A 27,071-nucleotide genomic window follows, 5' to 3' on the forward strand; every position below is an offset into this window, starting at 1 on the left:
CAGTTACGAGGTCGCAATTATCGTTCCTACAGGAATTTGCGTCGGTCTTGAAATCTTCTGCCATTAAAAGAGCATGAAATATGTATAGTAAACCAAAAATAATAATATTTTTTCGCTATAAATATCCGGGGAAATAGAGCCCACTTTTCTTTCAGAATATGGTGTGCTTATGGGAGCATTAATTAGTTATCCTACACGTTTTAGGCCGACTCCACATGCATCTTATAAAGCAGATAACTTTTTTGCTGAGAAACATTTTATGGCAAAAACACAATCGAAGGGATTGCCAAGCCACCAAATCAATTTGATGTTAGTTGTTCGCCCGCTTTCAAAAAGGAAGAAAAAATATACTACGAAAATTTAATTTTTACTCCGGCGTAGTCGTTTACTCAGGCAATAGTTTTAAATACTCCGAGCACTGGTAGCGAAATAAGAGAGAAATGTAATAAATCAAAAGCGCTGTCGTCGAACTTTTTTTCAAATTCGGTTACAATTCCGGATTGCCAGATCTTGGCTCCTTCGTTCATGGCATTGTAAATTTTACCAAGTAGCGCAACTAACAGCTGATCGGTGAAAATTCGCACATTCACACGCACAGTTCTCGACTCAGTTTCAAAACAAAACTTTAGATTATTTAATTCAAATTTTCAAGTGAGATAATACTTACAAATTTATGTATACAGAATATATATGGCATTTTTGTTGTTATTAAAACAATATTTTTATTTATATTAAAGCTTTTATCATTTTTTTTTTTAACTTTGAAAAATCTCCGAACACCATTCCTTCATTATATGACATTCGACTGCCTAGTCCACTGCCTTCCACTCTATTCGCAACATAACTTCTACTTAAGCTGCCAAACTATATAGTAAACCATTGTTTACTATATAGTTTGGCAGCTTAAGTAGAGGTTATGTTGCGAATAGAGTGGAAGGCAGTGGACTAGGCAGTCGAATGTCATATAATGAAGGAATGGTGTTCGGAGTTTTTTCAAAGTTAAAAAAAAAAATGATAAAAGCTTTAATATAAATAAAACTATTGTTTTAATAACAACAAAAACGCCATATATATTCTGTATACATTAATTGGCAAGGATTATCTCACTTTAAAATTTGAATTAAATAATCTAAAGTTTTTTTTTGAAACTGAGTCGAGAACTGTGCGTGTGAATGTGCGAATTTTCACCGATCAGCTGTTAGTTGCGCTACTTGGTAAAATTTACAATGTAGTAAACAATGGTTCATGGGGTGGTATTGTGGCTGAGCGAGCTTGCGAAGACGCCGTTCACAATTTTGTATAGAAAATCCCAAAGTGTGTAGCTTCGAATCTCAGCGGCGCCACATAGAGTTCGACGTTTTTTTTAAGTATTTTCTGTTTTTTTATTTTTTCTATGCTTATTTTAATTAGAGGAATAAAACATATTTAAAGCGTTTTTCGCAAAATAATTTTCATACTTTTTCTGAAATTTTCATGTTTGTGATCTGCCCGGCCCAGCTCACAAATTAGTGATTGCCTTTTGTGAGATTGGAGACGCGAGACGGCTTACAGAATGGAAAATTGTCTCAAAGGTGATTTTCACCCCAAATAGTCTCTAATAATGACTAGAGACGGCTTACTGAATTCATTTGTAATAAAGACCATTTTGCATTATTGAATATTGGAGTTATTTCTTTAACAGTTTAGCGATTCGAACGTTATCAGAAGGCTTGGAATAAGCGGAATTTCCCTAAATTCGTTACAGTAAGGATAATCGATTATCTCTCAGCGGTGAACTATCTACTGCAATCGACACTCGCAGGGCTGTTGTTGTTGTAGTGATAAGGACACTCCCCGAAGACCTTGGGGAGTGTTATCGATGTTGATGGTCCTTTGCCGGATGCAGATCTGCTATGTTCCGATAACCGGCACCATAAAGGTACTAGCACGACCATCTCGGGAACGATTTGGTATGACCACATGAAACCTTCTAGGCCACTCCGTCCCCTAGATCCATAAGATGTTCGGGGTTGCCAGAGCCTCGGATGATAATGAAACGGGATTCGCCACGGGTAGTTGAGGTTCAAAATTGGGTTGGAGAAGCCATATATTGCGCTGGCAACCCCTTAACAGGGTTACACTACAAAACCCCTTGAAACAACAACAACAACAATCAATTTGGTGTTTAGTCGCCTCTTACGACAGGCATACCTACCTACAGTCTCACGCTTCCAAAAGAAAAAAAAAACAAGAACAAGTATTTGTTATACATATATATGCAGTATTTTTATTTGATCAGAATAATAGTATATTGTTTTAATACATCATAACTCCGAAATTAATATTTCGCGCAAGGTCATGTTGTTTTCATATTGTTTCCTTATTTGTGGATGAGAACGTTGCTTTCCAATGTGTTCACTATTTAAACGTGAATCCAATATAGTATGTATGTAGTATGTGTGTAATACGTGAGAGAATGTTTTCTTTTGAAATCTAAAACTACCTTTATTTTAATTAAACGATTGCGGTAAATGTGTAACAGGCTTTAAGCTGCCACTTCCTTCTTAGTTTTTTTGTCATCTGAACATTCTTCATCACCACCAGCAGCATCGCCTTCACCAGCTGCCCCACCTTTGCCTCCAGAACGACGGCGTTTACGATTTAGACGCCATGGGCGTATTGGAAATTTCAAAACTGGCAATTGATCCATCCCAAGAACTTTATGAATTTGTCTGAAGGCGATATAGCGCAAGAATAATTGAGCTGATACAGTTAAATCTTCACGTTGTTGTTTAGTTAAATCATGTAAAGCATCTTGTGCCTCCTTTTCGCATGGATCCAATAAACCTGGTCCGTTTATAAGAAAACCAGAGGCAAGAGCCTCCATTATACGACGTAGACAATCTCCAGGTGATATTGGGAAACCGGCCGATGAGATCACTTTCTCAACCAACAATTCTAGTGACCATTGTGGTAATGCTTGCCATGATTGTACACGTTGACAGAGATCGCGCAATATGCGTATAACCATTACGCATGATTGTAAGCCAGTAGCGCGTGCTTGGAACCATTTAGCATGACGCAATTCAGCCAAAGCCTTTTAAAATAAATAATAATATGAATAGTAACAAGTTTAAGTTCGGGTGCAACCGATACAAAACAAATTAACAGCAAAAAATTAACAGATTTCTGGGATGAGTTGCCTAATAAATACAAATACAATATTATCTGTGTAATGTTATTTGTGTAAATCAATTTCAAAAAAGTTAGAAGAGAAGTGTTTAAAAATCTTAATGCAAATTTAAATATTTTTACTTAAGATACTTTACTTAAATCTATTTTTATCTAATGAAGTATTTTCGAAGTCTCGAAATTCGTGTGTCTCAGATTTTTCCTGCCACCTAAAACCACACTCCCAATGAAAATGAAAACAAGGCCTCGAATAAGCAGACAAACCTTTACTGATGACCACTCCTGCAAGCGTTTGAAGGATAATGATTTGAGGGCATGCCCCTTGTAAACGTGTGGCATCCTGAAGGCAAATAATAACAACCCTGCTACAATCTGGGACTGTCCTGGACTGGCGAAAACTACCAAGCAGCGAACCCCCCTTGGGCCAATAAAAAAATATCCTGCGATCTTAGTATATCTGCAAAAATCTCCAAAGCATTTTCCACCATTTGTGTTTCACATTGAACTTGCAGCCACCCCCATAAACAGCATCTTTCGGTCTCGGAAATTACGCGACAGTGTCACTGATCCAACCATCGTCATAAGGTTCAAGTCTCCATCCGATAGAAATACCCTCCTAAAAACAATTTCGAGCTTCAGGCGTCCGGACCCTGAAAATAAAAGTAAACGAGGGCTCCGTCTAGTAGATGTGGGTATAATCTCCGAAGCATCGCTGACGAAACGGAATTATGAAATATTCAAGGCAGCGATCCGCCTTAAAAGGAAAAAAGTAGCCGCTGTCTTCACAATCAGAGGCATAGTTCACATAAAGCGTAAAGCCAACGATAACCCCGAAAAAATCCCTAGCTTGGAGTCACTCAAGGACCTTGAGGATTCAAGCCCAGATGATGGTAGCTCCTTTCGAGACGAATCCATAAATCGATCTACTAATGCACAGAACGGGCTTCCACGTATTTAGTGTAATAAATGTATTACGTATAAGTAATTTCTTTCCTTTCTGTCTCTTTTCCTCTTTCACCTTCATATGCCATAGCAAATTGCATTTAACCAAAAGCAGTGCAAAGCTTATTGCCAAACCTTTTTTATATCTCTGGTGCTAAATTACTATAAGTCCCCAAGTTTCAAAGACTGCTCTCGAACGTTGCTGCGCATACTTAGCAGGCGTGCGAAAGGTATAAATATCATACACTTCAAAGCGCAAAGCCTCTATAGAAAACTTGATGAGTTAAGATGTCTTTGCGCGGCCTCCGATATAGATATTATCTGCATCTCCGAGACCTGGTTTTCTTCACGCCATAACGATGAGATAGTGAAACTAAATGGCTATCGACTTTTCAGAGCTGACAGAAGTGGTCATGGTGGTGGTGTCGCTATATATGTTAAAAGTACTTTGTCCTGTAAATTACGTTGTAGTTCTTGTACCGGTGATTCTGTAGAATTTGTGTTCGTTGATGTTTATTCATCAAAGGGTGATAAGCTCCTTGTCGGCTGTGCATACAGACCTAATCGCCAAGTAAATTTTGCTGACTTTGCTGATTTTCTGCAACATCTACTCTTTAAGTTATGAAAATATAGTCCTAGCTGTCTGCTCCCAATTTTTCTAAACACGACCTCCTATTCATTACTTACAACTTTCAAACGTTGTTTACACCGAGCTCGTTTACATATCGTGACTTTAAAAGTATAAATTATAGTGCACTTGCTGAAGCAGTGGAGTCTGTCTACTGGAGATTGATTCGAACGATGGCATCGGTGGATGGGCAAACTAAATTCCTTCAAGACAGCATAAATAAGCTCTTCGACGACCACGTTCCTACGGAACTTAAGGTGACGAAACACAATAGCAATCCATGGTTTGACGCCAGTATCATGCATCTAATTCACTTGCGTAATCTAGCTTATTCCCGGTGGAAAGATATAGAACTGTGGAAATGCACATGCGCTTCAAAGCTGCACGAGTCACTGCCAATAAAGCCATAAGATCGGCTAAAGTACATTTCTACGAAAATAAGTTCAGCACCGCTTTAAATTCAAAAGAAACTTGGAATAGGATCAAGAAAATTGGAATTGGCAAATCCAAGGCCGATCTCTCTGTCCCCCCTGATGTAGATGTTAACGATATCAATGATAGTTTTTTAAAGTTACCTCCCTCGGCTGCTGATGTATGTATTGACAACTACGTTGATCGTGTAAATGTTGATGCTAGTCCCCTCGAGTTTTTTCGTGTCGATGACTGTGATGTTGTGAAAGCCATACTTTCTGTGAAGTCCACCGCTACAGGCTTAGACGGAATATGTGCAAAATTTGTGAAAATTATTCTACCCGTAATCCTGCCCCATATAACGTATTTAATAAACTCTATCCTAACCACCTCTGTCTTTGCAAAATGTTGGAAAGCTGTTAAAGTTATCCCCATTCCCAAACAAAACAAAGAGTACAGGCCGATAGCCATACTGCCTTTTCTTTCGAAAGTCGTTGAGCGCATCCTACATGGGCAGATCGCCACATATGTGCATGTAAATAAACTTTTAACGGACCATCAGTCCGGTTTCAGACCAAAAAGGAGCTGTACTACGGCACTTATTTCTGTGGTAGAAGATATACGGGAGCGCATAGATGATAACTTTACGGCTTTCCTAACCCTTCTTGACCACTCTAAAGCCTTTGACTCTGTTGACCATACCCTACTATGTAAAAAGCTGGAAAACATGTTTAATTTTTCCAGTCATGCAACCAACCTAATCGGATCTTATCTAGACGGCAGAACGCAGGCAGCATGTGTAGATAATAGAAAGTCAAACTTGTTAGACGTTTCGCGTGGTGTACCCCAAGGGTCAATCCTTGGTCCTTTGTTGTTTGTATTGTACATTAATGACCTGTCTCGTGTTCTTAAGTATTGTGACGTCCACATCTATGCTGACGATGTTCAATTGTATACGTGCTGTCCTGTCGATTGTATGAGTTTATGTATAGTGTCCCGTGGTCTTGCAATGATGCGATAAAGCCGTTCTGTTGTTGTTAGAAAAATCGCGACCACTCTAAAGACAACAGAACGGTTTTATCGTATCATTGCAAGACCACGGGACACTCTCCGGACTTAGAGAATGTTACAATAAGGCATGAATTTTAAGAGCGACACTGACAACATCGATAGTGGGAGCAGATAAGAATGAGAGAGGCGCATCTACTTTGTTACATCCTGCAAACCAATTTGCAGATAGCCAACATTGCTACATACATATGTATGTACATGTATGTATGTATGTAAGAAATATTTAAGCTGGCAAGGGCGCAGAAAGCGAAGCGTGTGTGATTTTTATCTCTACAACAACAACAACAACAACAACAACAACAACAACGAGAATAGGGATCTTTTGACGCGTATTCTGACTGCAAACTGCCTTCTGACGCCACATGCCTTTAAATTACGTTTGGTCAGTGAAGCAAGTTGGAGGAGGAAACGATCGAGCACGTTTTGTGCTCGTACCCTGCGCTTGCCAGGCTATAATAAATAAAAAATAAATGTAAGGCGCGATAACCTCCGAAGAGATTTTAGGCCGAGCTTCTCTTCCAATTGGCGTCGTGCTCCTTTTTAATTTTTCCTACTCCGAACGCCAGCTGCGAGGCAGATGAGTTTTCACTGAGAGCTTTTCATGGCAGAAATACAATCGGAGTGCTTGCCAAACACTGCCGAGGGGCGGCCCCGCTTAGCCGGGCTAAGACTCCAGTTATTAGGAGTGATACAGCTGTGAGACCTAAAGCAGCAAATGGCACGAGTCCTAGAAAGCTTCCAGTGCTTGCAAAGAGGACGGAGTTATATTATAACATAGGTCCTGGTTTTTGATAGGGATTTTCAGTTTCGTCGTTAAACAAAGTTCTGATATCACTACTGACTCATGCAGCCTATGTTAGAGCCTTACGTACCGACCAGTTCAACCTAACCAAACTTAGATTTACAAACTCACCTGTTCTCATGGAAATAAACTAGTCATATACAAAAAACGCTATAATTTGCTTTGGAAATCAATTTTTACCATTCCATACATACCTTGAGACATGGTTCTTTGGGCAAAAGTGCTGCATCGCCCGTGCCTCCCTTAGTAGTTGCAGTTTCAGCTTTACCATCTGCCGGTTCACGTAACAATGGCGATGTAAGAGATATCTTAACGCAAACGGTTTCGTCACGTACAATAATAGCTGAGTCAGCAGCCCTAACTTCGACGACGTATTGTGCAGGATTTTCGCCTGAAAGCAAAAAAAAAAATGTTATAACAAAACAAACAAAAACACAACCCGACAAAACTTAAAAAAAAAAGATCGGATTCAGGGATCAGCTTATACTTTTCCAAAAGGGGTATAGATCCGACATCACTTTTGGTAATTCACAACGGTGCTTCAAGATATTTGAGTTTAGGGGGGAATGGAACACGATTTTCCGTTGTATTCACGTTAAATTATAACTACTGAGATGAGATTTTGTGCCTACAGGACAGACTTTCAATAACTTTCGTAAATTAAAAATGTCCAATAAGGGTTTTAAAGTAAAAAATATCAAATTTCAAGGGCAATAGCTTCAGTCTTAAATAAGTTATGTCTAATGAATAAGCGTTTTCAAAGGAAGTACGTACTTTCAACTTTGGCTTTCATTAAATATTTTTTTAGTTTGAAAACTGAAATAAGGCTAGATCTTTGGCATAGCATGTGGTCACATTATTCGTTCTATGTCCGGCAAAAGGAGCATCAACATCGATAACACTATCCAAAACCTTTGGGGAGTGTCTTTATCGTTAATACAACAACATTAAGGTAGAAGCCCGGCCATCTCGGGAACGATTAGATACGACCAAATTGACCCTTTTAGGCCATACGCCCCCACCCCATGAGGAACTTGGCCTCACCAAAGCCTCACTTGCTAAAGAAACAGGATTCGCTACGGGATGGTGAGGTTGACGATTAGGTTAATAGGGTTGCGCTACACAGCCCCTTGGATCATTGGGCTATTTTAGTCGCTTCTTACGACAGGCATACCTGGCTCGGTACGGAGTCTGTATTGCTTTCAACGCTTGCCCATGCTCGGTAAGAAATGGAGCCTTTAGCCGAGGCATGAGGCCTTCGGAAGAACTATAATCTCAGCAGCCTTCAAAAAGTTAAGTCACACAGGAGGTTATCGTACCTTCCCAACTGCGCCTTTAGATACCAGTTTAAACCTGCTTATACTCTGTACATCGCACAAACCGTACTGAGACTCTGGGAATTTAGTTGCGGGAAGGATACCCAGCAACGGCACAGCAATGTACTCAAGCTTTTCCGGCGGGCACAATTAGCTACGAAATACATTATTATCATCGTAAACTGATGTTTAATGGCAGCAATAATAGTTTACTTCGACTAGGAATGATTTTAAGAAAAGCACAATCGAGTTTGGCAACTCTAACTAATAGCTTTATACACCGATCCGAGATGAAATCAGGTGTGAGCGCTGGCATCTATTCGGACTCTAGAGATTTGCATGTCATTTCCACTTCCGTCATATTGAAGTGGGTTTCCGGAAAAGGCCTTACGATTCGGTAAGCTTGAAAATCACTTGAAGAGGTGAAAACAAAACTGGTAAGTAAGCAAACTATCGAATCTGACAGACGCAGCAGCCGAAGCTCTAGAAATATCTATTATCTGCGTTGTGGGTCACTGGTAATGCTTGAAAGTTGTAATAGCTGCCTGATTATAAATAAAATAAGAAATGCTAGCCCTTAACATAATTTTAAAATTGGTTAATTAATAACATACGTGGTGAATGTGGGAAAGTGTTTTCGCACTATGCGGCCCGAACATTTTTAACACCAAAGCCGATATATGTGACCCGGTCTATGAAAAGGTGGCTTATGACTCAAAAAAGAAATTGCGAGAAACAGCTGTTAACAGCTGATTTTTTTTTTTTGGAGTCATAAGCCACCTTTTCATAGACCGGGTCACATATGATTATATTAATCAGTGATGCCAAGATCTAGAAGTTTAGCCGATGCTTGAATCATTTTGCGAGTCGATCTGTTATTTGAATTTAAAATTTCAGAAAAACAGTAACTTAAACTTAAAAAATAGTTTATTATTATGAAATACAGGCTCAAGTGACAACAGACATTAAGAAATGTAAATGGATCTTACTGCAAAAGGTGTGCTTTATAATGTCTGGCAATTTCAGATCACCAAAAAAACAGTTGTATAAATAGAAAATATTCAGCTATCTATTCCAATGTCACTTTTACCAATATTTACACTATGAAAGTGAAATTAGACTTAACCTCTGTGTGGCTGATGGGATTTGAAATCGTGCTCAATTCTTATACATACGGTATTAATTACAATATATATAAGTACCTGGGCGACCGAGCTTTGCTCGGCAATCTTCGTGTATGCCGTATAACATACTTTGTTCTACATGCCACCATTAATCAAACTCTACTTTTTTACATGTACATATATATTTTTACTTACCAATATTTGATTTCCTTAAAAATAGATTTCAAAAACATATCAAACACTATCAAACACTAACCGCAAAATGAACTGGAATGAAAAATTTTAAATGGGTAATTCCAGCCTATAGTATAAGGGATTGTTATGACAATTAGTGAAATCGAGAACTAAGGTATTTAGGTCGAGTATCTTCATGCACCGAATTATTAATTTCAAACATTTTTTTAGTTATATACTATGAAAGTCTCACAATTTTATTACATTCCAAAAACTTGTAAATTCAACGAATGACAACTATCATTTATTTTATTATTATTATGATTTATTAACATAATTAAAACTAGTTAAATAGACTAGTCTAGTGCTCACTAACCGATCTGCCAGGGCTATCGGCTATATATTATAACTTAAATATATGTAATTAACAGAAGGAGTTGTTTGAGTTGGTTTGCTAGATTGTTGCTTTATTAGCTTTGATGAAATTGTATATTGCGTTTAGGTTGTCGTTTGTGGGATTTTTTAGAATGGTTATCCAATTTTTCTTTAGATAGATGTTTCTCGTCTAACTACCCAACCCTAAATGGCAACCCTACTCAAAAATGTCCCTATTTTAATGCGGAGTGAAATACCTTTTGTTTGATACCCAAATCGGCATATCTCATGCAATTTATTTTTTAATTTCGAATAGGTGGAAACCTTGTGAAATATTCTGAGTAGCAACAACTAGGTAGAAAGCCTTAGAAGGTGATATATTATCTATGTGCCAAATTTCATTTAAATCGGTTGAGCCGATACGAATATACAAGAATTTCTCGTTTGAAGTTATAAGATAAAGAAAACAAAAAACAGATGATACTATGACTTACGAGCTGTACGTGGCTATTACACCCACCGTTTCACGCAGTTGTGTCTCCAGTGGCTTGGTCAAACTATGTACAAAACCAATTTTTAAAAGTGATGCTCTTCAGCTTCTCTACGTAAGAAAGTGCTTCTCTACCAATTTGCGTCGTAGTACTTTTTAATTTGTTCTACAAATTGGCATGACGGGACGTACATACATCTTCTATGCCCCCCATCCAAACCTGTTCTACTCAGATTATTTTCCGCTGAGTAGCTTCCTTTGGCGACAATAAACTCGAAGTGTTTGGCAAACCACTGCTAACTTTAAAGTGAGGGAGCGGTCAACGAGAAAGCAACCTCCACACCACCACAACAATCGAAATCCTATACCCATGCTTTGGAGGGTAACTTCGAAGAACATAGAAATTATTTCTATGCTTATAGCCCAATCTCTCAAAAATTGGTATCTTTCATTACCTAGCCAGCCGGTTGCTGTACAATGTGATGTATTTGATGAACAAAGTTGAAAACATAGACTTCCGACTTTTAGGGTTAACTGGCCAGTCAATAAAGACCTCACATAAACTGAATGTGTCCATAGTGTTTGACAACATAGTAAAAGTATACAAGTTTCGTTAAAGTTAAGAAAATTAATGCTTCAACTCAATAGCGAAAAATTAAGACTTTTCCATAAACTCGACTTTCGCCTCGTGTCTGCTCTGTAAATCAAATAGCTAACAAAAGCTTAAATTCGACAAGGCCTGAACTTCCGTGAAGTTAGATATGAACTTCTGCCTTAAATACTGTGACCAAGTGAGAAAAGTAATATAAAAAACCTTTTGTTTGAAATTTGAGAATAAAACCTGTGCCAAGTGGCAGCAATGGAGAATATTTCCCAAACACGTGAAAATATTGTTACGAATATTAGTAAAACTAAGGGGTGCTGCTACCTCTAAGCCGATGCTAAGCAGTGACGTGAATTCACATCAATAATTCAATCATTATGTATCTACATAAACGAATGCAAACAACTCTGTGCGTGGTAAGACCATCAATAAATATCGTCTGCATAAAATAATTAAATTACTGTGTTTAAAAACACTATATATTAATACAACACGAGACAGGCAAGTAGCATTAAATTTTTAGTGCTGTGAATTGTGATATACACTTGAATCGTCATTTGGCAGTGTCACTGAAAAAGTTAAAACAATAAATTTGAAATTTTACTTTCTGACACACGTACATACACTATCTAAACATTATTATTGCGCCAAAAATTAAACGAAAGACGACAAAGATAATTGCCAAAGCACCACTCATTTTCCCCAGTGAAAAGGGTTGCCAGTCAACTTTCAATTTGCATTCGTCACGTCCAATTGTTGTTATGCCTTACACTGCTCTTCCTGCTGCCCCGAAACGTCGCTTGAGCAAAGGTTCTCCCACACCGAAGACTCCGAAAATTGATGAGGGTACAGTTGTCACCCTAACAGCTGTATATAATACACTGAAGGAAGTAGAGTCGAAGGTACACCAACAGACTGATCAGTTACGAGTATTAATCGAGAGTCTCTCAGAGAATTGGTGAGGTGGAAGCGAAGCTAACAAAACGGATCGAAGCGGAGATTTCATCGCTTTCTGCTGCTGTTGGTGAATCATCGGAGCGTATATTGCAGCTGAATGAGAAGCTGGAAAAGTCTGAGGCTTAAAAGCATTTTTAACCTTGTTTGTCTGTCAATTGACTTCCAGTCTCCACAAATTAGAGAAATTTTTCGAACTAAGCCCCCGCGAGCTGGTGTCAACGCGGCAATCATCATTAAATTTCATTCACCGCTGGATAGGAATCGTACTCTCCGAGCTTTTGGCGACTACCGTAGGCGTACGAAATCCGTCGTTACGTTGGCATCTCTTGGAATACAGGGTAATTTTAATCTTCATGAAAGCCTTCCTAGGGAAAAGCGCATTCTTCTCCAAGCAGCGATTAAATTACGTCGAGAGGGGAAGCTGCAGGCGGCCTTCAGTTTTCGTGGCTGTGTCTACATCAGGCAAGGTAGCGACAAAGCCATGCAGCCCACAAAGATCTCATGTGAAGAGGATCTGGAGCAGTTTTGCTAGCCCTAAGCTTATATATTTGTTTGTTTTTTTGTATTCTATTTATTTTTATCTTTGTTATGTGAAGATGGCGCAAATTTTCTGTTCGTATTTGTTTTTACGGTATTTGTGTTTTCAATCATTTAAAGTTGCTTTAGCCTCCACTTCCTCTCTTTTTAGTGTTTGGAAACAATAGATATTCGAATAGCATTGAAGACAATAGCCTTGCTATGCTAAACATATTATGCAAACGCCAAAAAGGGTTTAATGTTGTTCATTTCAATGCGCGTAGCCTGAACATCGAAAAAATGGATATTATTAGAGCTGTATTTGAACCGTCGTGTGTTGACGTTATTTGCGTATCCGAAACCTGGTTTAGATCTGAAGTCAAGGACGCCCATTTTGACATAAAGGACTACGTACTGTATAGGATGGATAGGAAGGATAAAAAGGGTGGTGGTGTAGCTATATATTGTAGAAAGTATCTTAGGAGTCGGTTAATATCAGGTATATCTGATAGCGGTACTGAGCATTTGTTAGTTGAAGTGTCTAGTCCATTGTCCAAAGTTCTTTTATCGTGTGTTTATAATCCTCATAAATATTGTAGTGTTAAGGAATACTTTACAATTTTGTCCTCAGTCGCTGTTGATTTTACTGATATTATTATATGTGGAGATTTTAATGTAAACCTTTTATGTAGTGACGTATATAGCAGCCGCCTGTTAGACGATGTTTCCGGTGTTGGTCTTGGTGTGGTTAACATGTCTGTTCCCACAAGGTTCGGACAAAATTGCTGTCCTAGTCTTCTCGATTATTTCATTGTGTCTGATGTGTCAATTGTCCTAAAGTTTGATCAAATGTCGTTTGTCTCGGACCATGACCTAATTTTCTGTTCGTTTGACATTAAGTTTAATGACAATGATATAGCTTCTAGTCCGCCCCTTTTCCCAGATTACCGAATGCTGAACGTAAACAATCGATTAAATGACATTGCTCACATTAACTGGTCGGTTTGTTGGGGTCTAAGCTCGGTACATGAAAAATTAAGATTTTTGAATGGTATCCTGGGAAATCTCTATACGGCTCGTGTTCCGGTACGTGCCTATCTGGGTAAACCATCTTGCCCTTGGTTCAACAGATCAGTTCGAACAATGATCATCAAGCGTAATAAAAGATACTCCGTTTGCAAAAGGAACCGCAATGAAACCAATTGGCGTGAATACAAGCTTGTCCGGAACGAGACCACTGCTATTATAAAGCGAGAGAAGTGTAAATATTTTAGTAAAATGTTGGACACATCATTGCCGAATCATGTTTTGTGGCGTAATTTAAAACATCTTCGTGAACATGTAAGTGACAGTTCTGGTTGTTCCCTCTGTCCCGACCTCCTAAATAATGCATTTGTTTGCCGCGTCTCCCCGTCTTGTGTTAGTACTACTACCCCCTCTTATACTTCCTCTGACGTGCCTGTGTGTCGAATCTTTGAGTTTAAAACTGTGTCGGAATATGATGTGGCTAGATGCATTTACAATATAAAATTGAATGCAATCGGTGAGGACAACATACCAATTAAGTTCGCGAAATTGATTGCACCTTACATTTTGCCAACCCTCACCCATATCCTGAATCACAGTATCACAACTTCATGCTTCCCTGATGGGTGGAAAGTTGCCACGGTTCGACCCATCGCCAAAACTAAGTCTGCATGTTGTCCCAGTGATTTTCGGCCAATAAGCATCTTGCCTGCTCTCTCAAAGGTCTTCGAGATATTGCTGTTCGAACAAATACTTGACCATATTAAAAAGTTTGCCCTCTTGTCCCCATATCAGTCAGACTTCAGAGCTAGGCACAGTTGTTCCACGGCTATACTAAAAATTTTAGACATTAGGGGATCCTTCGACAAAAATCAACTCACTTTACTATGTTTACTTGACTTTTCAAAAGCGTTTGACTCGGTGAATTATGACTTGCTTTGTATGAAGCTAAACAACTACTTTGGTTTTAAGGATTCCGCAACGCGTCTCATGCGGAGCTATCTGACGGGTAGATCCCAGCGTGTCAAAATGGGCGCCGAAGCGTCTAGTCTAAAACCGTTACTCAATGGGGTACCGCAAGGATCTATTTTGGGGCCGCTACTATTCAGTATTTTTATTAACGATATTTTCTATGTATGCCAGCATGTACACATGCATGCTTATGCTGACGATATACAGCTATATCTATCCGGGAATCATGAGGACACAGGTGATATGTGCTCGAAGTTGAATAGGGACCTAACATCCATTTCTGACTGGGCGACGAAAAATGAACTATGCCTAAATAGTGATAAATCGTATGTGCTGCCCATAGCTAAAAAGCTAATAGATTTTCAAAATATACCACCTGTGTACCTTGCCGACAAAAGCCTAAAACTAGTACCCAAAGTAACCAATCTTGGTTTCATTATCAATACTACTTTGACTTGCAACGACCATGTGAACTCTGTTGTTAGTAAGGTGTATTATGTTTTGAGGAACCTGAGAATGGCTGCAACCTTTACCCCCGCTAACATTAGAAGAAAGATTGCCATACAATTAATTATGCCGATAATTTTCTACTCTGAGCTAGTGTACAGCAAGTTAAGTTCCCAGTCTGCACACAATATTGATGTAGCGTTCAACCATGTCACCCGTTATGTGTTCGGATTAAGTAAGTTTGACCACATATCTGGTTGGAGATCGCGTTTGTTGGGCTGTGAAATTTCTAATTACCTGAAAGCCAGAAACTGTATTTTTCTCTATCGACTTATTAATTATAAAGAGCCAAGCTACTTATATGATAAGTTAGTTTTCCCCAGATCTGCCCGAATCAACGATTTAATAGTGCCAACTTATAACTATTTAACTTCGGCCCGGCTATTCTTTGTCAATGCTATTCGTACATGTAACTCTATTCCGGCACCTATTCGAAGTAGTCTTAATAAAAGCAACTTTATAAATATTATTTATACTTATTTCAGTTAACGTAAATATGTATATCTGAGTTTTCGCTATCTACAATTACTAGTCAATGTGAATGAACTTTCCCACTATGTTATTCTCAAAGTGTAATAATTTATTTATTTATTTATATATTAACTATAGATGCTAGTTTTAAATACAATTTTCCTATTAAATTTTTTTATTTATAAATTTGGGTTTGTTATTAAGTTTGACATAGTTCGACTTATTTTATTATTTTTATTATTATAAGAGTTATTCATCTTGGTTGTACTATAAAAGATCCTAGATCCTATTGCACTAATATCTTGTCAATAAATACATACATACATACATACATACGAAACAATAAATGCGTCTACACATATGTACCATGTACGTATACGAGCAGCGGAGAGTCAATGCACAAACACATGCATATATCTGAGATACTCCTGAAAGTATGCAGTGAGAGAAGCTATAAAATCGTGCAATTGTAGTTACAGCTGAGAAGTTTGAGAGCTAATGGACTAGAAGATTCTGGAAATGGAAGCGCCTAGAAGATGCAACGTTGAAATCAGAGAGTATAAAAGGCAGCAAATGTAGAGGCGCTGGAATTCAGTTTGAGTTGAGCTATCAAGCAGTTATTGATTATTAAGCAAGCTATTCGTTGCACAGTTTGAGTGTTATTGTGAAGTACTTTAATAAAGGCCATTTTGCATTATTACATATTGGAGTTATTTATTCAACAGTTTAGTGATTCGAACTTAGCAAAGGGTTGCAAATAAGAAGATTTGCAAGTAAATTCGTTACAATATATTCACCTAATATCTGTCAAATATTTTTCTTCCAAGTTCTCCATACACCTCCTTGTGAACATGGAGCTGTGGTGAGTTTGAAATATCCGCAAAGAGAAAATATTCCGTCTGAATTAGTTTGTACTATCACGCACTGCTGGAATTCAACTCGAAGTTTGCCGTACTATATGTATACGAATATTGGATTTTCACAAGAGGGGCGTTACGTACGCTTAAAAAATATTGTTGTTATTGTAGCAGTAATTCGCCCCACCTAATAGGTGCGACCGATCAAAAATTGTCATCAATATCCTCTAACGGGAGTCCAAGGAAACTTGCTGTTTCAACAGGGGTGGGCCATAATGAAAGGAATGTTAGAGGCGTTGGTTCCACATTACAATTAAATAGATGGTTGGTGTCATGTGGGGACACATTGCAAGCGGGCATACATTTTGTATGTCAGGGTTGAATCTGGATAGTAAGAGTTAGCCTGTTACAGTATCCAGAACGAAGTTGAGCTAGAGTGGGGAGTATGCGTTCCTCTTCCGCAAGTTTTGGGTACTGTTCTTTGAGTACTGGATTCACCGGGCAATTCCTGGCATAAAGGTCTGACGCCTGTTTGTGGAGTTCACTGAGGACCTGCTTGTATTTTTTGGTTCATATGGCTGAGTTCTCAGGTGCCGTATTTCCTCATAATGCTTACGGAGATGACTCCTTAAGCCCTGCTGGCAGTACCTGGGGAAAAGATAAAGAAACGCTCTTGACCACATACAAAGCAATTAGCCAGCCGATTACGTGCTACGCGTCACCCATATGGTCGCCAAGCCTAAAAACCACCCACTGGAAGAAACTACAGGCCTGCCAAAATACTGCTCTCAGAATCGCCACGGGCTGTCTTCTTATGTCCCCAGAACACCATCTGCATAATGAGGCGAGAATACTCCCCATCAGGGAGAGAAATGAGATGCTGACAAAACAGTTTCTGTTGAATACCCAGAAACCTGGGCATCCCAACAGACATCTGATTGACGAACCAGCACCGCCTAGGGGCCTAAGGAGTCATCTCCGTAAGCATTTTGAGGAAATACGGCACCTGAGAACCCAGCCGTATGAAGCGGAAAAACACAAGCAGGTCCTTGGTGAACTCCATAGACAGGCGTCGGACCTTTATGTCGGGAATTGCCCGGTGAATCCAGTACTTGAAGAAAAATATCCAGAACTCGCAGAAGAGGAACGCATACTCCCCAGGGAAACGCGTGTCACTCTTGCTCAACTTCGTTCTGGATACTGTAACAGGTTAAACTCTTACCTATCCAGAATCAACCCCGACATACAAAATGTATGCCCTGCTTGGAATGTGTCCCCACATGACACCAACCATCTCTTTAATTGTAATATGGAACCAACGCCTCTAACACCCCTTTCCTTATGGTCCACCCCTGTTGAAACGGCAAGTTTCCTTGGACTCCCGTTAGAGGATATTGATGACAATTTGTAATCGGTCGCGGCTATTAGGTGGGGCGAGCATTGCTATAACAACAACAACAACTCCTTAAGCCCCTAGGCGGTGTTGGCTCATCAATTAGATGTCTGTTGGGATGCTCAGGTTTCTGGGTACTCAACAGGAACTGTTTGGTTAACATCTCATTTCTCTCCCTGACTCATTATGTAGATGGTGTTCTGGGGACATAAGAAGACAGCCGTGGAGGTTCTGAGAGCAGTATTTTGGCAGGCCTGTAGCTTCTTCCAGTCAGTAGTTTTTAGGCTTGGCGACCATATAGGGGACGCGTAGCAAGCAATCGGCTGGCCAATTGCTTTGTATGCGGTAATGAGAGTTTCTTTGTCTTTTCCCCAAATACTGCCAGCAAGAGATTTGAGGATTTTATTACGCCTCTGGATTTTCGGTACAATTGCGGCTGCATGCTCACCAAAATGTAGATTCTGATCAAACGTCACACCCAAGATTTTTGGGGTGTAGGACAGTCGGTAGCGTAGTGCCATCGACGTGGATGTTCAAAATGGTCGACATTTGGGACGTCCATGTTGTAAATAAGGTCGCGGAGGATTTAGTCGATGATAATGCCAGGTTTCGCGAGGCGAAAAAACTGGAGAGATAAGGGAGGTAGCCGTTTATTCTGTTGCAAAGCTCATCGGTCTGTGGGCCTGGGCCTGTGGCCATTATTGTGCAGTCATCGGCGTAGGAAACGATAGTAACTCCTTCTGGTGGCGAAGGTAGCTTTGATATGTAGAAGTTAAACAAAAGTGGGGATAGGACACCACCCTGTGGCACCCCTTGTTTAATTCTTCTTGGTTTTGATGTTTCGTTTCTAAATTACACCGATGCCTGCCGACCACCCAGATAATTTGCGGTCCACCTTTTAAGACATGGGGGAAGGGTTAGGTTTGGTGGTAGCTACCCTGATAGGGGGAAGCTGACTTGGACAACATAAAGGTCCGTTGTGATACCACATACAATAAAATAAAATAAAATAACTGTGACGTAGATAAAGCTACTTAGAGAATCGTTGGGTAGCCACGATAAAGTTACGAATGATACCGCTCTCAACCTTGGATAAATCCTCGGGAGTTCCAAGTGAGTCGCGACCGAAGTGCCTTTGCCTTGTTCTGCCAAAAGCTGGGCAATCAAGCATAAAGTGATGAGATGATTCCACCTCATCATCCTCCATACAGCTGCAACATGATGGAGTTTGCAGTATATTGCGACGTACCGCATGGATACCCATGGGACAGTGCCCTCTCAAAACGCCAATGACCATTGATAGGTGAGCCTTAGTGAACCCAAGTACTTCGGCAGATCTCCTGCCATCCACTTTCGGCCAGAAAGATCTTGTTACCCTGCAAGAGGTTGTGTCCGCCCAACGTTTGCTGAGCTGAGGCGAGTCACAGCTATGGAGGAGCAAACCACAAGTGGCCAGCGGAATCCCGAGATCCCTACAGCCATCTTCATCCGGTTCAGTTGTACTGATGGATAAATGGGAGACAATTCTCTTCCTCATAGAAATCATTCGGAATACATTTTTTAATTCCCAGCGAGTTACTCGCCACTCGTAGCAAACTGGTGGCTCTTATTATATATAATTTATCCTCTTTGATTCAGGGGGAATATTTTTTTTCATTTGGAAAAACAGAAAACCAAGAGCAACAACAAAAAAAAGAAGAACAAAAAGCTAAGAAAAACATCCAAAAACTTGTGTACTGAAATTCCCGCACAAATAGCTCATCAAGCTATTCTTAGAGATGAGAAAGGGGTAAATACCAAAATGGTAAATACCCGGTAAATTGGTTATTTATGGTAAAAATGGGTAAATACCCAAATATTTACCCAAAAGAAGCGTAAAAATAATCTTTTGGAAAATATGGGAAACAAACACAATCACCCTTATCGCGAAGCTCTCGCGGAAAAGTGTTCGCCTTCACTTCTTTTGTTCGGGTGAACTTTTTCCGCCTATCGGCAATTTCGGGCGAACAAAAGTTCACTTCGAAACAGCTGATGCTCTATTGCGAATTGGCAGTGAACAAATAATTTACTTACAATTGCGTAAATTTTGTAACCAAGCGTATATTTCCTTAAAATACAACAAAAATATAAATAAAAAATTAATAAAATAATGTTTAGTATTGCACTTAGGTTGGTATTGATTGAGCGCGAGGCAAATATATATGTGAAAGCGATTCGGAGGCAATTAAGGGACAGTTCTAACCCTTTGGAGCTAAATGATTCACTGTAAGCTAAAATTACTATTTTCAGAACTTTTGAATAACAAGTTAATTTTGTTCAATTAGCTTTCGCCAATATTACAGGCTAAAAAAGCTGGCATTCTAATATTTGGTAGTTATTCTTACCAACTCCTTCCCACCATTGAAGCAAAAATTTGGAGTTCCACCAATTGTAAAGTTGGGTAAATGTGTTCGTTTTTTTCGCATAGGGAAAAAGCGTTGGAAAGGACCATGAAGTGGGTCTTAGGTAATCTTGTTTCAGTGAGGTGATCAACATTTTGGAACCGTTGCTTTGTCCACAATGGATAACTTGGCCGACTGATACGTTATGAAAAAATAGAATTTACATACTTAGCAATACAGGAATTTCACTTTTTTCCACTCAGCTTCCGATTGTGCATTATTTATTGGTTTACTTCTAATAATAGAAGTACATATAATTATAAGAGTATCAAATTTCAAAACAAAAAATTAATTAAATTTTGTTTTCCTCTCGTTCGCCTGTAAAATATAAGTGAACAAATTTTGGTTTCCCCGCTGTTCATTTCGCCCCAACAAAGAGTTGCAGATAAGGTGAAATCTTTTTCGAACATGAAAAATGGTTTTCGCCACCCTCTGCGATAGGGTGAACAAAAACTGTGAATATTTTCGGGTGAAAATAAAACTCGCGATAAGGGTGACTAATTCAATCCAAAATGTACCCAATTTGTCCTATATTGGTGGGTAGTTATACATTGCGCTATCGGTTGAATTAGTTTTAATCTGTAATCCAGCGTTTTTCAAAAATATTTAGCCAATAGTGCATGCCGTTGCAAATATTTAAGTTTACCCAGTAAACATTTTAAATCAAAAAAGAGTCGGAAAAAATATCTAAATTGGAGCGTTTACAGTCGGTGTGCTATTTGGGAGGCCGAAACCAATGTATTTCCCTTCTTGCAATGGTCGTCCTATATGCGCCTAATAACGTATATCATTTGAGCCTAAATAAGTCTTAAAAGGCGTTTAAACAGCTCATATTATACTCTACTGGAACTCTCTGGCATCATTTTTAACTCTAATAAACTCTGATTATCTGACACCTATATGGCCTATTTATTAGGCATCGTCAGCGCTTATTGGGGTCATATATAGTTCGACACACCTGGACAGAGCGTGACAGCTTTGCGGTCACATTAAAAATGTCGAGAAGCGTCCATGAGCGGAAAAACGTGGATGCTTATACAAAAAAAGAATAGCAAGGGTAACAATTATGTGCAAATGTAATTCATTTTGTATTAAAATGAAAAATTGACGTAACATAGTTTCAAAATTTGTTCCAAACTCGCTTTGAAGAACATAAATAGTTGATAAATGATAATTTTTGCATGCTAGGTTAGGAGCTTTTAGGCCGTTAAATAAAAGGCAAAAATTAAAGTTTCTTTTACCCTCCTACGCGTTTCGACGCTCTTCTGATTCCTACATTGCCCACTTATTTTGGACTCGTTGCAGATTCTTAAATCATGAGCGCCGTGAGCATGTTTGAGGGGTAGCTTTGTTTGCGTAAATATGTGTACTCTGTAAACATTCTCTTACAGTTCTGGAGTTCAAAATGGGTCCGAAAAATATCAGCTTCAAAAATGCTATCACCTTAGAGCCTTTTATTACTCCAATTTGATGAAATTACGAAGAAACGAAAAATATTAAAACCAGTAAACTAGGCAGCTCCGGAATAAAAACTCAGAAATTTTTCTGTGACAATTTATTCTAAATAAATAATTAATTCAACTAATACCTTTTTCAGATATATATCAAAAAATCTTCCTAAAAGCCCTGAAGTAGTGTCATTAAAAGACTCAAAATTAGCAGTATATGTGACCCGGTCAATGAAAAGGTGGCTTATGACTCAAAAAAAAAAAAAAAAAAAAAGAGCACAAACGTCCTGAAGAAATCCATTGTTTATCTTTAACAGCTGTTTCTCGCAATTTCTTTTTTGAGTCATAAGCCATCTTTTCATAGACCGGGTCACATATGACGCCAATAAGGCTCATATATGATATCGGAAGATGGCCTGTATAAGACTTATGTTAGAGGCAAAATTAGAGCGTGCTAGAAGTCATATAGTATTCGCTTCAGGCTCCTAAATGAGTTCATAACGAGTGCAAACGATCCAAAGTTTGGACTCCTTTCAGACTAATTGTAGACTCCGAGTGTTTGCTGGGTTGTTTGTTTAAAATTTTTTTAATTTCAAAAAACGTATAAATTTAATTGCTGAATTGTAATTCCAAGCAGCCTCGATTTAAATCATTTTTAAATACCCCAAAAAAGATTAAAAAAAATATTCCGGGTATTTTCCATAAAAATGGTAAATACCCGGTAGAATCCCAACTCTACCTATTCTCAAAACATTCATATGGGAAGAATTATTAAAGGAAATCAGCCACATAGAGGTTAAACACACATATTCACAATTAGTTAGAGATAGGCATCTCCAGTAAGCAGAGGTACAAAAATCATATATAAATATGGACAGTCATCATAAACGGAATGTAAAAATATTCTTCATATTGACAAACTATTGAGAAAGTAACTGTGGGTACATTTAGCTTTTGCACCTCTCTTTACGTAGCAGCATTCCTATTATTATTATTAACTTATGTAAGAACAAAAACTTTGACCGAAACTTAATGTCGAGTGACGCCGCCGCCGCCGCCGACGCGTTAGATTTATTCTTGGGTTTTATACCATAAACTATTTACTTATATCAAGCCTTCGCCAAGGACGATTTTTTCTTATAAATGTGCTGTACGTTTTCAGTGAACCATGTATGTACTATGTATAAACGGGTACGTGGTATATAAATGTATATCAGTGGTGCACAACGCCGACAGAACTGCGAATACAAATGCAACTTTTCTTTATAGTAGTATGTGTTTACATGGAGAATGTTTTGACCATATAATTCACGCATGAGATGTTTACTGCTTGAATAACAAGCTAAAATTTGTTGACTCCTCCGTCGCTGCGCTCACACAACATGTAGAGGTCAACGCCGACTAGTTTTCCGAAGCTCTCGAGTGCACCACTGATTTATATATGGTCACTGGCGTAACTGTCATTTACGTTTCGGTCACAATTTTCTTATATTAAACCGCGTCTTCTTGTTATTTGATACACACAAAACGGCAAGGCAAACGTCTATAGTTGCTGTTAACAACGAACAAATGTATGTATGTATATACACATGTGAATGTACATACAAAAATCTGCAAGGAAAGCAGTAATGCATTATAAATCTATTATACAAATTTGGAAAGGTTCGACCGTTTTGTGTAGCCATTCGAAGAGCTTAGTTTCATATGTAATATCCTCTTTAGAATTTACATGTAAGGATTTTATTTACACAAAGTTTGTGTATTGCCATATAATTTCCAAGTTAAGGAAATAGCGCAATGACACTGTACTAGACAGATATGTACATAGATAAAGGTCGAGCAAAATACATATCTATATACATATGTAAATATATTGCGATTATGTATAGATCATATTCAAGTTGGTTACATATGTATGCGTACAACAGAGAGTGATCAGTTAATTATATAAGATGAAGAACAATACATATTCGAACCCAGCAACTTTGTATAAATATATTCCTTGAATTTGGTCCACTCGCATTCGAGGCGTAGATTTCATTTTACCGTTCAAGTTCCGGTCCAGCAACAAACATCGCGATAAAAGAAAGTTACACTATGTAGGAGGAGTACACGTCACGTACCCGCACCACAATATATGTAAGTGAAGTGGAGTGCAGTTGAATGTCCTGTGCACAAAACTCAAATAACCAATTTCATTGGTACAATGGCAATGACATGTATGTATATCCCGTGAAGAGCTGAAAACACCAACAAAGAGGTTTTAGTACGTTCATATCCTGTTGCCTTTTTTCACAATTCAAATGCGTATAAGCTTTTCTCCACCAACGATAATAATATTCACTTTTTATTTTGCATCTACTTTTTCCATACAAATTGCCTTTACTTTCTCATAACAGCTGTATTGTTTTAGTTTTTGAACCATAATCAATTTTAAAATACGTCTACATTATCGCGAATATCTGTCGCTACATATTTGAATATTTATGATCTATATTCAATAAAATTGGTATGGCAATCCAATATATTGAAAGTGAACAATTTGTATCAAATATGGTAAACTAAGTGTTTGAGAAAAATTGGTAAAACAATTGGACGTTTCGTGTTAAGCCATTTCTTTGGAAAAAGTTATTAATCAGTTTTCTGATTCTATATACACTAAACCACTGGCCATAGAAGCTTGAATTTCGGTTGGCATATACTCAGTTATAATAATACGCACATTTTTATAAAAAATCATTTGAAATAGTTTGAATAAAAGTTTAGAAATTTTAAAAAGGTATGCACAATTTTGTCAAACTTATAGTAATTATACTACAGTGTCTCGTCCTTGATATCAATAAATCGTAGTAACGTCAGTTGCCGGATCTAGCCACAACATTTCACAATTCTAAAAGAATTTTATAGAATTTCCACATCAGTTGGTAACCCCTTACCTGAGCCGCCACCTTTCTTCTTTACGTTGTGTTGTGCTGATCTAGTCACGCGCGTTTTTTATTGAGAAACTGAAAAATACTAAACTACATATATTAAATTGAACAACAATCTTATAAGAAAATAAGAAATGGAAGTCTCACAATCAATTCTGAACGACGCTATGCGCAGAATTGCGCAATTGGAGAAAGAGGTTGAAAAACGAAAAATCATTCGCAATGTAAAGCGCAGAAGTCGTCAGCCTAAGCAGCGCCGTCGACGTTCTGTTGGCAGCGACTCCACTTCAAGTAGCCGTTATGCATTGCATTAATCAACTAGAAAGTCGCAGCATAGCGGTCATCTGCACATGTCTAGACGTTATTCGTCTTCCTCCTGTAGCTCGGGTACTACCCGGTATTCACGCTCGAGAAGTGGTGAAAATTCTAATAGAATTCGCTACAGGTCGACACATAGAAATTCTGAAATTGACGATGAGCGTATCGCGAGACGAACAACACGTCAAAAAATCAACCCCGGCGAGCGTCACCTGCGAGGTACGACACGGATGTCAGGCAACTCAACTGACATTGCTAGCAATAGCTCAAACTTCAGAATTATGGCCAATAACAGTGAACATAAGTTGCTTTTCCTGACTCTATGTTAGCATATATTTGTCCGAATACTGCCGCACGCGCCCAAGGGCAGACAATATTGCAACCTATTGCTGAAAATTGGTTGGCTCCGGCAAGATCAGGGCTATCAAAAGAGAGCTCAGAAAAGCTGTTGAACAAATATCCAATACCAGACAATTGTCCTGGCTTCGGCGGTCCTGCTTTAAACACAGAGCTGAAATTAACTTTGACGGCTCATGCTATCATCTATGCTATTATCAACTGGACCTTCGAAATCAACTGGGGGCGGCGTTGAGTGCTTTAGGTCAAGCGTTTTCAAAACCATTAAAGCAAGACCCGGAAAATGAAACAAATAAGTTCATCAATGCAACTCTGGGAGACGCTGGCAGAATATTAACCGATTTACATTACAAGCTACCTACAAGCAGACCCTCTTTTACAACATCGACAACATCGACGCAACAACCATCGACGTTAGATGAGGTAAACAATGTTGCAGGGCGATTAAAATATTTTATAAGCCAATGGCGGCAGGTCACTTCAGATGAAGGCGTTCTGCAAGTCATAGCAGGGTATGAAATTCCATTTTCCTTGCCAGTTTACCAGGAACATGTAACCAAAGGACCTAAAATCAGGCATGAAGAAACTTCAGACTATGAAGCAGAAATTGAAAAGCTTCTCAGGAAAGGTGCAACTAGTGCATCCCCCAAGTGAAGGACAATTCGTATCGTCGTATTTTTTAATAGCGAAACCAAATGGTGGTAAAAGATTTATTTTGAATTTGAAGAGGCTTAATAAATTTATTATAGCTCCCCATTTGAAGCTTGAAGATTGGAAGACGGTAACTCAAATAGTTTCAAAAGATGCTGGCCACTATCGACCTTGAAGATGCTTATTTTTTCATACCGATACATCCAAATTTCCGAAAATACCTAAGGTATAGTTTTGCGGGTCAGTTGTACAAGTTCAGCTGCTTGCCCTTCGGGTTATCAGTGGCTCCTTACATTTTTACCAAGGTGATGAAACCAGTCGTCAATGAGTTACGGTCGACAGGTTGGCAATCGGTTGTTGTCGGTCGTGTATCTTGATGATATACTACTACTGGGAAACTCTGTTATGTCCTGCTAGAATAACGCCATAGAAACCATGTCGCTTTTACCAAAAATCACAGCCAGAACCGTCTCAAATTAGCAAGTTTTTAGGATTTGTAGTAAATACACGAAAATTTTGTTTGAGTCTTCCACTAGAGAAGCGAGAGAAAATCAAAACGGCAGCAAAGAATTTAAAATTAATGTCTGAGGATACCTTGTCGCAGCTTGTACTGCAGCTCAATATGGAATGCTTTATACCAAGCAACTAGAGAGAAAGAAATTCCTAGCTCTCCAAGAGGTACAACGGAGATTATGATCGGGAGGTACATGTGGCTTCTTATCTGCATGAAGACCTAGATTGGTGGATAAATAACATTGATGTAGTCAATAATTCCATCAGAGAAGGAAAATTTGCGTTGGAGATTTTCTCTGATGCTTCGTTATCTGGTTGGGGAATCGGTTGCGGGGTAGAATGTTCACATGGTTGGTGGAGCGACACGAAGAAGCAAAACCATATTAACCTCCTTGAGCTAAGGGCAGCATTCTACGGATTAAAATGTTTTGCAACAAACTTAAGGTCGACTGAAATATTGCTAAGAATAGACATCTCAACCGCAATTAGTTATGTAAACAAAATGGGTAGCATTCAGTATCCAAAACTGTCCGCACTTAGTAAAGAAATTTGGCAATGGTGCCAAAAAAGAAAGTTGTGAGTCCAAGCAACATATATTAAATCAGA

The 27,071-nt window shown here is 38.7% G+C and overlaps 1 protein-coding gene across 6 annotated transcripts in view; it reads right to left on the reverse strand.

The window, feature by feature from the left end:
- Positions 1 to 2,237: 2,237 nt before the first annotated feature.
- The window catches only part of Zn72D (Zinc-finger protein 72D), a 73,822-nt gene continuing 48,988 nt past the window's right edge, over positions 2,238 to 27,071 (reverse strand). For 4 of the 6 annotated variants that reach the window (XM_067788296.1, XM_067788301.1, XM_067788299.1 and 1 more), the window contains exons 6-7: positions 7,220 to 7,416; positions 2,238 to 3,076 (exon numbers count right to left, since the gene is read on the reverse strand). In XM_067788296.1, coding sequence (XP_067644397.1) covers positions 2,525 to 3,076; positions 7,220 to 7,416 — 749 coding nt within the window. In that variant the 3' untranslated portion in view covers positions 2,238 to 2,524. Of the gene's footprint in view, positions 3,077 to 7,219; positions 7,417 to 23,742; positions 23,937 to 27,071 lie in introns of those variants that run through there. The other 2 variants (XM_067788298.1, XR_010953573.1) reach the window with 2 other exon arrangements.

Source organism: Eurosta solidaginis, chromosome 5 (genome assembly GCF_040869045.1).
Source record: "Eurosta solidaginis isolate ZX-2024a chromosome 5, ASM4086904v1, whole genome shotgun sequence".
NCBI lineage: Eukaryota > Metazoa > Arthropoda > Insecta > Diptera > Tephritidae > Eurosta > Eurosta solidaginis.